Source organism: Aureobasidium pullulans, assembly GCF_000721785.1.
Source record: "Aureobasidium pullulans EXF-150 unplaced genomic scaffold scaffold_6, whole genome shotgun sequence".
Lineage (NCBI taxonomy): Eukaryota > Fungi > Ascomycota > Dothideomycetes > Dothideales > Saccotheciaceae > Aureobasidium > Aureobasidium pullulans.
This window is the reverse complement of record NW_021941026.1, coordinates 982,972-999,786: the sequence shown is the minus strand read 5'-3', so window position 1 is coordinate 999,786 and position 16,815 is coordinate 982,972. Positions and strand designations below refer to the sequence as shown.

The 16,815-nt window shown below is 52.2% G+C and overlaps 7 protein-coding genes across 7 annotated transcripts; 4 read left to right on the top strand and 3 right to left on the bottom strand.

The window, feature by feature from the left end:
- Window positions 1–132: 132 nt before the first annotated feature.
- On the bottom strand, window positions 133–2,490 carry M438DRAFT_344480 (MFS general substrate transporter). Its single transcript, XM_029905240.1, has 4 exons — window positions 1,897–2,490; window positions 1,815–1,840; window positions 983–1,765; window positions 133–934 (listed from the first exon to the last, which is right to left on the bottom strand). Exons 1-4 carry the CDS (start codon window positions 2,025–2,027, stop codon window positions 255–257), a joined length of 1,620 nt encoding a protein of 539 aa, XP_029762270.1. The 5' UTR covers window positions 2,028–2,490; the 3' UTR covers window positions 133–254.
- A 1,546-nt stretch (window positions 2,491–4,036) lies between these two features.
- On the top strand, window positions 4,037–7,167 carry M438DRAFT_344478 (Pkinase-domain-containing protein). Its single transcript, XM_029905239.1, has one exon. The coding sequence runs from the start codon at window positions 4,217–4,219 to the stop codon at window positions 6,836–6,838; it is 2,622 nt and encodes an 873-aa protein (XP_029762269.1). The 5' UTR covers window positions 4,037–4,216; the 3' UTR covers window positions 6,839–7,167.
- Window position 7,168: 1 nt separating this feature from the next.
- Window positions 7,169–11,905, bottom strand: M438DRAFT_396211 (uncharacterized protein). The gene is made up of 3 exons (XM_029909255.1): window positions 11,058–11,905; window positions 10,927–10,996; window positions 7,169–10,879 (listed from the first exon to the last, which is right to left on the bottom strand). Exons 1-3 carry the CDS (start codon window positions 11,455–11,457, stop codon window positions 7,348–7,350), a joined length of 4,002 nt encoding a protein of 1,333 aa, XP_029762268.1. The 5' UTR covers window positions 11,458–11,905; the 3' UTR covers window positions 7,169–7,347.
- Window positions 11,906–12,275: 370 nt separating this feature from the next.
- On the top strand, window positions 12,276–13,474 carry M438DRAFT_316348 (mitochondrial large ribosomal subunit; the record flags this gene model as incomplete). The annotated part of the gene is made up of 2 exons (XM_029902688.1): window positions 12,276–12,468; window positions 12,519–13,474. Exons 1-2 carry the CDS (start codon window positions 12,429–12,431, stop codon window positions 13,472–13,474), a joined length of 996 nt encoding a protein of 331 aa, XP_029762267.1. The 5' UTR covers window positions 12,276–12,428.
- A 177-nt stretch (window positions 13,475–13,651) lies between these two features.
- M438DRAFT_270805 (MOSC-domain-containing protein) lies at window positions 13,652–14,710 on the bottom strand (the record flags this gene model as incomplete). Its single annotated transcript, XM_029900424.1, has 1 exon — window positions 13,652–14,710. The coding sequence occupies one exon, from the start codon at window positions 14,708–14,710 to the stop codon at window positions 13,652–13,654; it is 1,059 nt and encodes a 352-aa protein (XP_029762266.1).
- Window positions 14,711–15,056: 346 nt separating this feature from the next.
- On the top strand, window positions 15,057–16,216 carry M438DRAFT_344474 (phosphoglycerate mutase-like protein). Its single transcript, XM_029905238.1, has 2 exons — window positions 15,057–15,087; window positions 15,425–16,216. Exon 2 carries the CDS (start codon window positions 15,439–15,441, stop codon window positions 16,141–16,143), a length of 705 nt encoding a protein of 234 aa, XP_029762265.1. The 5' UTR covers window positions 15,057–15,087; window positions 15,425–15,438; the 3' UTR covers window positions 16,144–16,216.
- Window positions 16,217–16,278: 62 nt separating this feature from the next.
- Window positions 16,279–16,623, top strand: M438DRAFT_189997 (uncharacterized protein). The gene has a single exon (XM_029899242.1). The coding sequence runs from the start codon at window positions 16,322–16,324 to the stop codon at window positions 16,499–16,501; it is 180 nt and encodes a 59-aa protein (XP_029762264.1). The 5' UTR covers window positions 16,279–16,321; the 3' UTR covers window positions 16,502–16,623.
- The last annotated feature ends 192 nt before the right edge of the window (window positions 16,624–16,815 follow it).

The window sequence follows — 16,815 nt, the reverse complement described above, 5'->3', positions numbered from 1 at the left end:
GAGGTAATACGAAAGGTGATGGTTGATGAGGGCACTCTGCGAAGATGACCAACGGAAGAGAATGAGTAGGCAGAGAGGTCTGGCCCGACTTGGAAGAAGCGTTGCACTGAGGGCAAGGAAAAGCGTCCGAGATCTAGCATAAAGAGAAGGAGCGACCACGCGGTTGAAACCCCGTTTCTATGTGATCAATCCAATCCTGTCTATTATTGTATTACATTTATAATTGTACTGTACATCTATATCGCCGTGCCCGTCTATCTGTGCACCTTGAGTCTGTTCAGACTGAATCCTTGCTGTTCTCTGAGCTCTTTCAACTCGCGCTTGGCGGCGCCATCAATCATGATATCCTTGTTCTCGACAGCATCCTCGATAGCCTGGGCGCCCTCAGTTCTGGTCAATCTGAGCAACAAGACCATGACACCACTCGCTACGATACTGGCGCACACCATACCTACCATGACCAGGTTGCTCTTTCTGTATTTGTGAGGGCCCTTGGCATCGGCGGGCCATCCGGAGTACAAAGCGTAAGTGGTCAAAATAGATCCAAGATTGCCGAGACCGGAAACCAGAGCAGAGGCTGCGGCGATACCGACTTCACCATGGCGAGGTTGGAAGATAGATGTGCTCATTGCCATGATAGTAGGAACAGTAGGGCCGAGACCGAAGCCAATGATCAGAAGACCTCCGTATCTCGACCAGCTATCGTTGCCACCAGCGAAGGTGGTAGTGAGAAGACCAGCCAGGATGACGAGACAGGAGAGACTGAAGATGACGTGGCGATGAGTGTGGAAGCGATCGCTTAGAGGGGTGATGAGGAGGATGGCAATGAGATCCATGATCCAGATTGGTGCGAAGAGAAGAGACAGGTTGATACTGCTCAGGCTGGGATTGATGGCATGAATAATGACAGTACCATAACTTTGAACACCAATACCTGGTAGATTGTCAGCAGAGATCAAAACTAATGATACGGAGAACGTACCAACGCCTACGACACCAAAGTACATGACGACCAGAGGCCAGAGACGCCAGTCAATGAGCACGCGACCCAAATCTTTCCATCCCCACGAAGGGCGATGGTAAACTCTGGTCAATTCTTCATAGTGAATGCGAGCATCCTCTCCGGTGAGCACAGGTGGGCTTCGCGGCAACAAACGTCTCCAACCAACGGGCTGTTCAATCTTCTCACCTGGCGGATGAGGGCGATCGGGCAGCCACCAGAGCAACACGATGCCCAGGATGACTGCCAACAGGCCGTAGATCAAGAACATCCATTGGAAGCCTACGAGCCCACCGAGTCCATCCATCTTCTGGAACCCGGCACTGACAAGACCAACGACAGCGGCAGAAAGTTGCGCAGCGGTATAGTAATGACCAATACGTCTCGCACAGCGCGAAGGTGGGTAATACAGACTGAGATAGTAGGTCATACCAGGCCACATGCCAGCAATGACAATACCCAACAGTAAGCGTAACAAATAAAGACTCCAGGCCGCTTTCATAGCTGTCATGCAAGTACCGATGATACCAACACTCAGCACGATTCTGCTCATCCATACATGTGGGCTGAGCTTCGACATGATAAGGTTGGAAGGGCAGTCGAATATAACATAGCAGACGTAGAAGAGAGCGAGACCGGTCGAGACTTGCTTCGGCGTCAGATTGAGCACATCAGAAAGGTCGTGACCTTGGGCCGAGTTCATAGTCTGTGCTAGACCAACGTTGGATCGGATGGCCGAACAGAGAAAGTAGAGTATCCAGAATGCTGTATCGATGTCAAATTGTGTAACATTGCACAAGCACGGCATTCTTACGAGGGATTATTCTGCGATCGATCTTCCTGTAGAGATGTTAGTTAATGCCTACTAAAGAAGTTTGGGAGGTAAAGGAACACACTTGTATACGCGCTCGATACGAGCCAGATTAACGCCCTCGGATCCCAATTCTTGATCATCAACGACTGGTGCCTCCTTGGAACCATAGCCTGCCAGCTCCATAGCGGCAGCCTGTTCTCTCGAGGAAGCCATCTGGACGAATACTGTGGTTGGACTACACAACCGGAGAAAAAAAGCCGAGTCGCCTCTGGATCGATTTCCAGATGGAGAAGAAACAGATTGATAAGATATGACTTCTGTCAACTTTCCAAATCTTCAAAACCACGATCACGAGCTGAACGCGTATTTGAGTAATTGACCAAGATGTGAGTCACACTAGACAAGACAATGTCTTTATACCAAGGTTTGTCCGAAGCGATTTCGGCGTAATGTTGGGAGGGAGTTCTGCGGTGGTTTCGAATGCCAGAAGCCACATTTTCGAACGCTTCCCTGCATGCTGAGCGGGAGCGGAGATTTTTGCGTGGGAGCCTTCAGCCGGTCCGCCGTAGCGTCGTTCTTGACTTGCCGTCGGCACCGTCTTTGGAGCTGTGCTTGTCCGATGGTCTCTAGCAGCATCAAGAACTCTAATCCTGTGGACCAAGACTCTCTCCAGACCTCGACAAGTACATGCGTCCGATCCGATAACTGCTCTTCTATGTCGTTTCTCATTCTGAGAATGTTGTTGCTGCTTCTCGGGGGAGCGATTGCCGGCACGGATCAATGAAGTCACGGCCGTGTGGTCAGAGCTTCAGCTCGTTCAAGTCGACCTTCAAATCGATCTTTTGGTCCGGCCGTCTGCGAGTTTCGAACAACTCACGAGGAACGCAACATATCATACCTATACTGTAGACGGCTGTTCATGCCAACAGCATTCTTGGTATGTCGGTGCCCAACTTCTGATTTCCTCGACCGCCCATATATTGGGAGACCTAATGACCGGTCGAAGCAACAAATTTATGAGACCTCAGTATGCACATGAAGTAGTCGCCTATGATCGTTGTTCTCCTCTTCTTGCCTATGCGGCATCTGTAAGATCACTGGCTATGGAGACCACGTTGCATACTGGACTAGTCATGCGGCGGTCATGGTCACATTGCTTCGTTAAGAACATCCAGGTTGACAGAGCTAGCACTTGATAGGTGAGAACGCGGCCACCAAGAGTGCAGGATATACAGATGCATCATACGAATGGGCATATGAGTAGAATGTGGTTAGGCTTTGATCAATATGCAGTCATTCACAAGGGTATAGTCCTGGTCTTTGCCGCTATCTTTGCAGGAAAGTAATTGCGAGGTTCAAGCATCTTGAGGCGGAGAAGGGCAGATGAGTTGAGGCAGGTACTTGTACATGCTGTGTACAGGACGAGACCAAGTTGATTGATTGGTCGGTCGTAGGGAGCAGTTGAATATGCTGCAGAGAAGCGGCGGCATGCGCGCATGCTTGTTTGGTTGACAATGAGGGTGCTATGCAGACTGCACAGTGGGTGCATTGCATATGCAATGTCGGATGAGCACGGCGGACGTGACTCTAGAGTCTAGAGCTGAGGGTTGAAGCTCAGCAAATCCACCAGAAAGTGGACAGTCTAATACATAGCAGTAACGATAACGAAATATCTAAGGCATGGACAGAGAGGGTGTTGAAAGGAAGCACTCGAATTTTCCAGAAGTGTTTAGGATGCTCCATGCTTGGTGAGGGGCTTTCGCGGGGCAGCTTGGCTCGTGAGAAAAGGCACATCAGCCGAACAGAAAGAGCAGATGGTCGGTGACAGGTCGCAAAGCTCGTTGAAAGCAAGGAGATACTGCTGCCCGTCTGCAACAAGCTGAAAGGAGCGCTTACTGGTTCCGGCAGAAGAAGATCAAGACGATGGAAGGAATACAAGCAGCGGTTTCCTAGTCTCGTGAGTCTCGTGATGACGGTATAGGGTCTGTGCGTGACTGGGGGAAGCAGCGAGGGATTCGGGGATTCCTCCACCAATTCGACATGGCCGACACGCCTGTTACCACGCGAACTTCTCACCCTCACCCGCTCTCACGAGACACCATCCTCTCCATCTAGAAGCGACAATCCAGCCATCTCCTCGCTCGACCGTCCGAAAGCTGCAAAAGCTCGTTGTTCAGCAAACAGCCTTCCAGTACGACGTCGGCGCCTGCCCGCAGCAGCATCCACCCGCCGACATCACAACGCATCCGTCCGACAAGGCAGCTCTCAACAAGCCAAGTCAGAGATAGGCTCTTCAATTGCCCTGCCATTTCTCCGTCGACCCATCACTCCCTCCACTCCCTCACGGACCCCCCTCATACCGACAACACGTCGCGCTCCACGAGCGCCCGCATCCGCCCATCATGGCTCAGGCCTTCGACGATGACGACCTCTCCCTCTCCATGACCCGTCGGCCGACCAATGCCTCCCAAAATGACGATTCGAACCCTCCAACCGCCATGACTGCTACGTCAAAGTCGCAACCCGCCCCACCGGCAACAAATAAGAGACGCCTAGGTCAATACGACATTGTTAGGACGTTAGGAGAAGGCTCCTTCGGCAAAGTGAAGTTGGCCGTACACAAAGTCAGCGGCCAAAAGGTCGCCCTCAAGATCATCTCTCGTCAAAAGCTTGTCACGCGCGACATGGCCGGCCGTATAGAACGCGAGATTCAATACCTGCAACTACTGCGCCATCCCCACATCATCAAGCTCTACACGGTTATAACGACCCCCAAGGAGATCATCATGGTGCTGGAATATGCCGGTGGGGAATTGTTCCAGTACATTCTCGACCACGGACGCATGGCCGAAGACAAAGCTCGCAAGTTCTTCCAGCAGATAGTATGCGCGGTTGAGTACTGCCATCGTCACAAGATTGTCCACCGTGACCTGAAGCCCGAGAACCTGCTCCTCGACGACGCCCTCAATGTCAAGATTGCCGATTTTGGTCTGAGTAACATCATGACGGACGGCAACTTCCTCAAAACTAGTTGTGGCAGTCCAAACTATGCAGCCCCTGAAGTGGTGGGAGGAAAGCTGTATGCTGGGCCCGAGGTTGACGTTTGGAGTTGTGGTGTCATTCTCTATGTTTTGTTGTGCGCCCGCCTTCCCTTCGACGATGAATACATCCCGACGCTTTTTAAGAAGATCCAGTCCGGCACGTATCATACGCCAAGTTACATTTCATCGGGCGCTGCTCGCCTGATCAAGCGGATGCTGCAAGTCAGCCCCGTCAACCGCATCACCATCGATGAGATCAAACTCGATCCTTGGTTCCTCAAGGAGCTGCCTGATTACCTCACACCACCCGTCGAGGAGTTCATGGACCAAGGCATCGACCCCAACAGGTCAATTGACCCCGCCAAGTTGGCTCCTACTAAGCCTGCAGTCGTGCAACAAAAGCTGCATGAGAGTGTCGTGGGCAAGCTCGGCAAGACAATGGGTTACGCAAAGGACGATGTGACCGAGGCCCTCGCTAAGGATGAACCCAGTGCCATCAAAGATGCCTATCTCATTGTACGCGAAAACACCATCATGAAAGCCAACCCTTCGCTGGCCCACAACCCAGACCTACAGCCGTGGCTTGCTCAATCACCACCGACCTTCCAGACCACTGTCGCTTCTCCGCCCAATCCTCGACATCCTGCACCGGGTACTTCGAACCCTGCCTCAAATGTCGAACACCCCCGCCATGGCTCTACCAGCTCTGCCCACGAAGCCCGCACACCTGCTACCACCATTGGTATACTGCCTTCGTCGCTTCCTTCCTTCCACCAAGCATACATGCAGGGTACTACCCCCAGAGCTGCTATCCCAGAAGGCGAACTCGACCCATATGCACCCAACAGTGTTCCTGGAGGCGAAGGCAAAGAGTTGACGACCGAACAACGCGCTGCTGTCTTGAGAAGGTTAAGGCCTCATGTCAAGAACAATGTCGTTGGCGGTCGCGACAAGCCCGAGATGATGACGCCTCTTCCAAACAAGGACTCGAAGAAGGCGAAGCCAACCAAGTGGCAGTTTGGTATCCGCAGTCGCAACAGCCCTTCGGAAGCCATGTTGGCCATTTACAAGGCACTGAAGGCCATGAACGCTGTTTGGGAAGCCCCTGTCATGCGTCGTCCAGGTCACGGCGACGGAAGTCCCCCAAGAAATCGCAGACGTCACGCAAGGGATGGTAGTCAAAGTCCCGAGTATTCCGACTCCGATCCCGAGGCGGGCACCGATCCTGAATACTCGACTCACGAGGAGCGCGCCAGACGTCGTTCTCGTGGTGGTCACGCATCAGACATGTCCGACGACGACTTTGGTGAAGAACTGTCACGCAGCCATCGCCGCAAGTCAAATGTTCGCGAGCCCCTTGGCCCGGAGAACGACTGGGGCTACAAGATCCCCGAAGACCCCTGGATTATTAACGCACGCTTCCGCAAGGATGGCATGTTCCCACCTGGTGTCGCTCACCCATCATCGACGCATTCTAGCCGTGTGGATTTGCAGGAAGGCATCCGCCGTCGCAGCTCAACAATGGGCAGCAGCACTAGTCTAGCCGCCTCACCTGCAGGTTACACACCACCCACTCAGCCAAGCAGTGCCCACGGCAGCGCCCACGCCTCCACCGATAACATCGCCGCGACGGGCCCCGGCAGCTTTGGCCAAGACAGCCTCCGTCGCCGCCACCCAGCACCCAACGAAAGCGCATGGGTCTACGTGACCATACAACTATACTGCATCGAGCAAGATAGCTTCATGGTCGATTTCAAATGCGCCGGCTACGAGCGTCTAGTCCGCAGACTCCGCCGCGAGATCAAGACGCAAGCGGATGGTGAGACATCAGATGTCTGGCGCGAAGAGGACCACGATGACGAAGATATGGATGAAGGATACATGGGCTGTGGACGCATCCCCGAGGAAAAGGATATTTCGAGCCCCTTCCCCTTTATGGATGTCGCTAGCAGTCTCATCGTTCAGCTGGCACAGGGGGCTTGATTTATCCATCATCGGACTTTTTTGTTGTAGTCTTCTTCTTCTTCTTCTAACATCTTTTCGGTTGTTTTTGCACGCCCTTATAGTTTCGGGCATGGTTGGTCGCAGTTTGACTGACATGGGGGTTCCTTTCTCATGGCGTTTCCATTGGCAAAGCATAGGCATTTGCATCTCTGTTCCTCCTCATTTCCTCTCGTCATTCGCTCCATAGCTTAGAAAGAAATGGCTGGAAGGGGAGGCCATCGTTTATCTACACCAAACTCAGATATTCGTTCTTCATAGCGAGATTAGAAAATTTCAAGACTTTTAGAAAAATTCAAGCACAACGATTCTCAGCATTTAGTTTTTAAGCAGAAAAGTTTATTGTTTTTCAAAGTATTAAAGATACAAATTCTGCAGAGACGTCCGTTTGGAAAGTCAAGGCCCGCCTTAAAAAGTACACCAGCCATTATTCTCCTCTCTACTTTCCAGATTTCAGCCCTTTTTGTCCTTTGTTTTTGAATATTGGTATTCTATGCTTCCTCCTTCTTCTCTTCGGAAGCAGTGTCGGCTTGCTTGGCTTTGTTGAACAATGCTCTAAAGTCATCGTTGCTTTTTGCCTTTGTCTCGCCGGTACCGGTCATGGTCTTGTCTTCTCCTTCGGGCGATCTCGCAGAGCCCGAGTTGGAGCTGAATCCTCCTCTCTTGAAGCCTAGGCCACCACGTCTACCTTGACCGCTCTTTTGCGCAGGTCTGGAAATACCTGCTTGGGCTGGGCGGAGCGACGTGGCAGGTTTGGGGTTCTGAGCGAAGGCAGGCTTGGCTTTCTTTCCGTAGAGAAGGTCTTCGACGGTGCCGATGCGTACCTCTGGACCAAGAGTGCTGCAGTCGACGCCCATGCCAACTTTACCGGCATCCTGGAGGTTGACAAACTCGATCATGGCACCTGATTTGTCACGACGGACGGTTATCTTGCGAAGAGGACCGAATGTTTCGAGGAACGATTGGATGCGAGCGTCGTTGACTGTGTCGGGCAAGTTGAGAAGAGCCACGGTGCGTTCACGTATCGTCTTTGCAGTCTCTGCTCCAAGCTCTTCGACAGGAGCGGCAGATCCTCTACGTCCGTTGGCAGCTCCAGTGGAGCCGTTTTGGCTACCTTCGGGTGCAGGAGATCCACTTGTAGTCGGTTGGACAACTTTGGTCGCGGCATCCTTCTTCGCCGAACTCTTGTCTGTCGCAACGGTGACACGAAGAAGGCGGGTCAACAAAGGCTTGTTATTCAGTACCAGCGCGGCTTCGGCCTCCTCGGTCTTTGAGAAGATGACGAATGCGGTGCCGATAAAGTTACCCCTAACACCTCTTATCATGCGAACGTTCTCGACGACTCCATGCTCTTGGAAGAGATTGCGGATGTCTGATTCGGTAGCATTGTTGTCAATATTGGCGACATGTAGCTCACGGCCCTCAGTGACAGCGCCAGAACGCTCTTTCTTGGCACCGGGATCCGAAATCTTAGCAACGAGGCGGTGCTGACCATCAATGGCCTTGTTGTCCATCACAGTGGCAGCACGAGCTTCTTCGGCCGTAAGAAACTGGACGTAACAGAAGCGGCGTCGTTGGTTATATTTGAGCGAAGGCAAGCGAACGCTGACAACTGTGCCGAAATCGTGGAATATCTCGCGTATCTTGACTTCGTCCCAGTCGGCAGGGTAGTTGCATACGTACAAAGTCGAAAGAGTTCCTGACTGTATACGAATGGTGTTGCCGTCAAAGTATTTTCCGTCTCTGGTCTTAGCAGAAAGCACATCCTCCTCAGTCTCGAATTCGATAGTGGCGTGCGCAGTCATGGAGTTCTCTTCGGCCACTATGCCGACAGAGAGTATCGTGCCACAATCGCTGAAGAACTGTCGGATACGCTCCTCTGAAACATCACGAGGCAGATCCTTGACGGTGACCGTTGTATGCTCTCTGTCACGCTTAGCCTGAGCAGAAGCCGAAGCAGAAACCTCGTTGTACGGTGGTTTGGTCGAGTCTTGTTCTTCTGTCTTGTTCCTCTTGACAGCGTCTTCGACCTCTTGTTCCGATTCGTTCTCACGTTTTCTCTTAGTTGTCGTCGTTGATTCCTCGGGAATAGTATGGAGTTCGGTCGACTGAGGCTGTGCTTCAGTGGCAGTGGCAGTGGCAGTGGCAGTGGCAGTGGACGCGGCGACATCGGCGGCTTCTCTTGCGCGTCTCTGAGCAAGGAAGAACTGTGCTGTACGGGCTTCTGCTTGAGCCAATTGCAATTCTTCGGGGGTCTCGTGCTGATGGAAATGATTCAGCCATACTTCGAGGATCTTTTCGGGCCAGTCAAGGTCTCTTTGGCTCAGAGCATCACGTAGCACGCCAGTTGCTCTGCGGGGTGCTGTTTCAGGCGTCTCAATACGAACGGTCTCAGACATGCGCTCGTGTGCCCATACCAGGAGCTCAAACTGATAACAGGCAAGCCAGAAATCGGCACTTGCTGAATGTGTAGGAACCAAACGCTCATACACACTCCTGGCGTCTTGATAACGTCGAGCCTCCAGAAGGAACTTGACACGAATCTTCTCGAGACGGAAGAGAGGATCACCCTTGTAGTCGTTGCCATAGATCTTCTTGCCAGCGACGGTTGCGTCTTCAAGAGTACCAGTAATACCCATGTCGGCCATATCAATCTCGTCATCGGTATTGTCCGGCGCAAATGCTCTGCGACGAAGGTAACCACACCAGGAAGAATATACTTTGAGAACCTCTTCCATTCCGCCGATACTCAGAAGGCCACTATTGGTGGCCTTGTGCTTGACCTGTTCGACTTCGTCATAGGGGAGCTTGTCTACCTCGGCGCGCAGAACGCGTCTCGACCAAAGATCGCCAGACCACGGGCAGTGTCTGGTAGCCCTCTCCAGTATGGACAAGATGGTATGGTCGCGTCTATTTTCCAGAACGAAGTCGGCAAGGTCGAGCCACCATTCGACCACCGTGGGGAAGCGGAGTAGTGCCCTCTCATACAACGAACATCGCAGCTCGAAATGACACTTAGATCGACGCTTGTTCTTCCTGTCCCAAGTGAGATACTCTGTAAAAGCATTGTAAAGAGCAGCAGTGTCACCAGAGTCGGCAGCTCGTCGAAGGTTCAGTTCATGTGTCTCTCGCATAGCGTACTCATGCTTGCCAGGGCCAGCCATCTCGTTGGTTGCTGCCATGATCTCCTCCCAGTTGCTGGCGTTAAATTTGGAGACAATGGGCCAGAATTTGGCAGAGGTCTCGGACCAGGCTGAGTGAGGTTGTTCCAAGCGCCTGATGAAGATGTTGTTGAGATGTTGGACGGCCTGAGGAGACGGGTTCTCCGGGTACTCCTGCAGCACGAGGTCGATGTATCGATTCCACACAAGATGACTCTCATCAATGCGCCACGTCGTTGCTTGTACAGCTCTCTCCCACACCTCCAGGCAGATTTCGCGGCTGAAGACCTCCTTGCAGATTTCCTTGTCGATGTCGGTCCAGACATTGGGATCTCCCTCGGTGAAGCCATTGGCGATGGAGTACGTCTGCATGACCCACTCGCCATAAAGATACCAAAGCTTCACACTGGTCGGCTCATCTTGGACGGCTTTTTGGCACAGATCCATGACAGCAACGCGCTCCTCGCTCTTGCGAGCCAAGAGAGCTTCATCGTTGATCCAGTCTTGCCAAATATCCTCTCCAACAGCGAAACGGGAGTCCATGGCTTCGCGAGCTTGTCGCATGTCAGGAAGTAGGTTGTAGTCTCTCGGATTATTGACGACGACATCTGAAGCACCATAGACGTGGGCGACGAAGCCTTTGTGGAGGAGGTTGATCAGTTGTACATGGGAGTCATAGGCATACGAGTTTTCAGCCAAGTACTTGACCAACTCTGTGATGGTTTCGATTTCCTGTTCGGTCAGCGAAGCTGCTGTGAATGCGCGCGGCTCAGGTGTTTGTGCAGGAGCCTCGGCCATGGCGACTTGAGTAGAGGAAAGAGCAGATCGCGTGAGAGGAGGCGCAAAACTTGTACGGCGGTTGCTAAAACCATTAGCAATGAAGGATGAAATGTACCGCGAATGACTCACATTGCTGGCAGATGTGTTTCAACCAGTGAGTGCTGTCTCTGTAATTGATGGTGTTGTATAGAGGCTAGATCTGTAAACATGTCAGAATTCGTTTGTATAGCAACAGCGTCATGTGACTGGAAAAATCGCACCTGCCAAAGTCTCCATCTGCGGCGTTGAAGAGTGCCGACGGGAGACGTACTGAAGCTGTGGTCGATGGGCCTGCGGCGTCCCGAACGGACTCCTCATGTCGGATAGAGGAGTTTCAAGATTACTTCTCGGCGTTCTCATCTCGTGTGCGCCATTGTAGGTAGAAACATATGCTCTCTGAGCTTGATCGATGGATTCCTGTCCCAATGTAGGCGCCGAGCGTGGTGGCTCAGGCGGCGGCGAGGTCATGGAAATTTCATTGCTGAGCCCTGATGCAGTCCGTCTGCCACCGGCGGGACGCGCCTGTGGCCTTGGTCTACCAGTAGACGTGGTAGAGCTCGACGGGCTCGCAGCCTGTTTGACAGGCGATTCTGATGGCGACAGCAAGGCATTGATATCCATGGCGGAAGTTGGTCCGTCTCCGGCAATATGGGTCAGATTATTAAAAAGCAAAAACGACGGCCCGTACTAGCTAAAGAAGGGCGAAGACCACTTAAATGAGATATAAAAAATGGTGACACTGGAGAAGCGATCCCTAAGATGGAGGTGGCTCCGCAGATGGTACCTGTCAAGGCAACGAGGAAGCACTCGGACAGCGTGAACAGCAGTTTGCGGGCAGCGTCGTCACACGAGATGCAAGATCCGAGGAGGAGGATCGGAGCGGGGCGTCTGAGGCTCTTGAGCTTCTAGAAGAGCGTGGAGAGAAGCGAGGGAGGAGCGATGGGAGAAAGTGAGGCGCAAGAGGGAGACTTGATGTCTTTGCGACTTGGACACAGGAGTTTGCGATCCTCGAGTGTGTAACGGTGTTGCAATGCAGGCGTCCAATCAGCGCAAGAGTCAGATGTGGAGTGTGGAGTGGACTGAAGATTTTGAAGATGCAATTGTACACTGATCGACAAAGGGGCAATTCGGTCGGCTGAAGAAGGTGTCTGGAAGGCAGACAGAGACAAGGACAGAACAGAAAGACTCGGGCGATTAGGCACACAGTGACTGGACGTGCCTTGATTATCAATTCAACCACGCTGAGGACATGACTCGTAGAGCGGTGTTGAGGCTGAAAAATAATTGTATGCATGGACAAAACATGTATTACAGATCAACCAGTGTAAACACTGAAGAGATGATCCGTTCGAAAGAGCAGAGTAAGAATGGAGACACATTGTAGTTCTGATGAAAAATCAAATTACCAACTTGTGGTTGTGCTACTGTTGTATTGCAGACAAGAAGAGAGATCTTGAGCAGAGGCGCGAGTCAGAAAAGTAGCGAAAGGACAGGGTCGGCTCAGAATTCTGACTTGTCGGATTAGCGTCGCGGCAAACTTCTAGAGATTCGAGAAGCAGCAACGACAAGGGTAGACGCACACATCACACACAATGAGCGCCCGTACGCCTTCGCGGCGACTGCTGCAAAATGGTAAGAGATGAAGGAGTCTTTGTGAGAGAGGTACCTGCTAACGCGGTAAGCAGGCGGTCTCCAATGCCTTCACGCGCCATCTTCAAGCACACCATCAACCCTCGGACGCCGTTCTATCTGGGGCTTCTTTGGCAAGAGAAAGGACGACAGCTCGATAAGCTCAAGGCCCGGCCAAGCGACAAATCCTGTTCTAGACCAGTACCTCAAGAAGAAGCCGACCAAGCAGGGCGCCGAAGGCCTGCAGCGCGGTGACCTCGCAGAGACATCCATCTTCGAAGGCGAGCGCCAGAGTCAGGAAGCAGAGGAGGAGAGGGAGTTAGCAAAGGAAGCTGGCGGCCGTAACATCAGCGCCATGGCCACCGTGCTCGACCCTCACCCCGTAGCACGCGAGCGATGGCAGCGCAAGATGCTCATTCGCGACATTCGCAAGGGCGGCCGTCTCAACAAGGAAATGTTCATCAAGCGCACCGAGAGAGAAAGCACGGGCAAGAGTGAGAACATCAAGACCAGCATCAAGAAGCTGGGTCCGATCGCGCGCCAGATCGCCGGCAAGACCGTCGACGACGCCATTGTCCAACTGCGCTTCAGCAAGAAGAAGGCCGCCGTTCCCGTTCTCAACTACCTCGAATACGCCCGTGATGAGGCTGTTGTCAGCCGTGGTATGGGTCTTGGTCAAGCTACCGTAGCCGACTTGGACAAGCCCGTCGACATCCGCCTCAAGGACGGCAAGAGACACACTGTCGCAGACCCCACCAAGATGTACATCGACCAAGCCTGGGTTGGCAGAGGTCCTTACGGAAAGCTGCCCGAGTACCGTGCCAAGGGCAAGATCAACATCCTGCGTACTCCCTGGACTCACATCGGTCTGGTGCTGAAGGAGGAGGCCACTAGAGTCAGACAGTACAACGAGCGTGAGGACAAGAGAAAGAAGCAGCGTGAGGCCAAGGTCTGGACTCCTCTGCCTGACCGCCCCATCCAGGGTCAGAGACAGTGGTACTCATGGTAGACGCCAAAATCCGTCGCATATACCCCCTTTGTACAATACCTTTTCTTCTTGTACCGTACTTGCATCTCTGGGATTCTTTTTGGGAATAGCTTGACAAGAAAATCATATGACACCTTTCAATCTCTCTTTGTTTATTTTCTAAAAAGGCTATGACTTGTACATGCGCTCATGCACGCTCTACAGATCCTCAAACTTGGACGTATTGTACAAATGCTTTTCCGTGCGCTCCAGTACTTCAAGAGCAGCGCCAACAGCGATAGGTCCTTCGCTCGTAGGAATACAAAGCATACCAAAGCAAGGCTTGTACTTGGCAACCCCACCCTGATCAATACGTCTGAACTTCATAAGTGTGTCCCAAGGTTCGTGTGCGTGCTTCTCGGCAGTATCGGGGTTGACGTTGGGAACCTGACAGCGGGCACAGTGGCACAGGATGTCGAGATGGGTCTTCCAGATAGCCTCACGTGCGTGGTCGGTAGTGCGAATGCACACCTTCTTCCAGCTATCCTCGTCCCAAGCCTTGGTGCCCTTGACGATGATGTTAGGTCTGAAGCGCTCGATGGTGAGCTGATCGTGGCCAGCACCTTCGAGTCTGGAGTTGAGGTCGGCGAGCGAGGCTTCCGAGGCGACTTGCAGACTCATGACATCGGCGAAATGATGCTCCTGCTCCTTGCCATACAAGTCGGGGCTGCCGTTTCCACGTGCCATTCTGGGAGTGGGACCCTTGTAGACCAGAGCGACAGGCTTCTTGAAGTATTCGCTGAAGATGGAGTTGATGTCGTCGTTGTACTCCCAGGCATCGGTGTCCTCACCCCAGATCTCGACCTTGGTGAGCTTGGTGTTCTCGTCCAGCCACTCGGCAGTAGGATAGCAAGGAATCTTGACGTGCTTATCGGTGTCGTGGATGCTGACGTGCAATTCTGTCCACCTGCCCTTGCCATCTCCAGAGAGTCCAGTATCAATCAAAGTCATCGAAGGGTCCGAACGGATGGTCAAGAATTGGCGGCTCTTTGCATCGACAAACATCCAGTGACGGTCCAAGTCCAGACCAGTCTTGTGGAGTTTGATGTCATTGACCTCAATGCCACGGCATGACTTGATGGGGTAGATGCGCAAAGAAACAACTTCGGTCGATGGGCCTGGCTTTCTGGCCGTCAAAGCACGAGCGGCGTCCTCGTCGAAGATGAAGTTGGCATAGAAGTAGAGGAAGATAACACCTCCGACAACAAGAGTAATCATTCCAATTGCCATGGTATGGATGTCAATGCCAGGAATGAGCTCTATGCTGCCCGTGCCATCCTTGTTGAATTGGCCCATTCTGATGTGTTCAAGAGACAGACTGTACGCAATTCAACAGATCTGGTTTTGATTCGAGTCCTAGATTGTGTTGCTTGATAGTGTATTGAAGTGACACTATGTCATGTTTGAACAATGGTCGAGCATTCAGAGAGGTTTCGAAGAGATCATGGAGGTGCCACTAGCTCCGAAGTCTATTCCGTGCTCGGCGTCATGCAATATGGCCTGTGCGCGCACGATTTTGTTGACCTTTGGCAACTACGAACCATCCTATGAGTACCTTCCTCTATAGACCATTTCATATTTTCATTCAGTTCTCAGTAAGTTTCAGATTCTATTTCATCTCTTCTTCGTGTCATTGTTTGAGAAGAAAGGGGAAATTCATGCTGTACATGCTATTCATACTCAAGCCCTGAGAACGTTTCGCGGGAGCATTCGTGAGGCTCTATTTGATGTAATGGAATGCCTCTGATCCTCTTATAATCGAGAAAAACTGTATTCTGTCCATGCGTATCTCGGCAATAGAAGCAAAGCCGATCTACGCAATGAATGGTTGTACGATGCACGATACCTTGTTCTTCGGGCCCTATTCTACACTACGATAGTCAAGAGCGATGTGGAGACATCATATAGAATGGTTTTGCTAACTCTCATAAGCACCCACCACAACAATGCCCGACAAAGACGCCGGCACCCCCCGTGTCTTCCTCATCCGCCACGGCGAGACCGAATGGTCCATGTCCGGCAAACACACCGGCAAAACCGACATCCCTCTGACCGCCCACGGCGAATCCCAAGTCCGCAGCACCGGCGCCATCGCCGTCGGCAACAACAAGCTTATCGACCCTTCCAAGCTAGGCATGTGTTGGGTATCTCCTCGCACGCGTGCCCAACACACCTTCTCCCTGCTCTTCGGCGACAAGCAGGAAGCTGCACTCAGAGAGCAGGGCAAAGTTCAGACTACCGAGCAACTCGGTGAATGGGACTATGGCGCCTACGAAGGTCTCAAGCCGGCTGAGATCCGCGACTTGCGCAAATCGAAAGGCTTGGATACCGAGAGAAAGTGGGATATTTGGCGTGATGGGTGTGAGGATGGCGAGTCGCCTGATCAGGTTGCTGCCCGCATTGACGAGTTGATTGTCAAGATTAGAGAGCTGCAGGGTCCCAACATGAACGGCGAGCAACCTTGCGATGTTGTTCTTGTCGCTCACGGTCATCTCACTAGATGCTTCGCAAAGAGATGGTTAGGTTACCCTCTGGATATGAACCTGAACTTGATGATGGAGCCCGGTGGTGTTGGTGTGTTGAGTTATTCTCACCACAAGGTCGACGAGCCTGCTCTTCTACTCGGCATTGGTTTCCCTGCCGAGTCTTGAGGGATTGTGCTGATATTGTAGAGATAAACTGAATGTACAAAGCAGAGAGGCCAAAGCCATTGCGCGAATCGAAAAAAAAAAAACAACATACATCCATCCATCACCACAATTTGGCAAAACAAACCCCTTCTGCGAAGGGTAAACAAACTCGCCACGGTTGTGGGTCGTTCTGACTTTGATGAATATCCAGTGCTATCCAGTGCTATCCAGTGCTATCCAGTGCTATCCAGACCATCCTGCCCTCCGCTGTGGTTCGCCGCCCAATGGTGAAAGAATTGGGAATCCGATCCAGAGGTTCGAACCGTGGCCGCTTACACCCAGGTCTCAAGTCAAGCGCTTGACCGTGCCACTAGACTAAATCATGTGGTAGATCCCCTGGGAAGGGTCAAAGGTGTGCCGGCTAATTGGAACTATACAGTCATGCGGAGTGAAGTGAAGACTCTCGGGGGCAAGATTTCACTTTGGCCTCTCTCTCTCTCTCTCAGGGGGCGGGTCGCTCGTCAAAACAGCACTGTCAAAAGGCAAGATGATTTCCGTGGTGAGATTTGGGTCCAGAGAGAGTCAATTGAAGTGTCACTCTCATCGGCAAGTCATCGATTCTCAAAAGCCTTTCTGTATTTGGACAAATATTTCGGACATCTTGGTGCGAGCGTGAGAGTGCAACGATTTCTG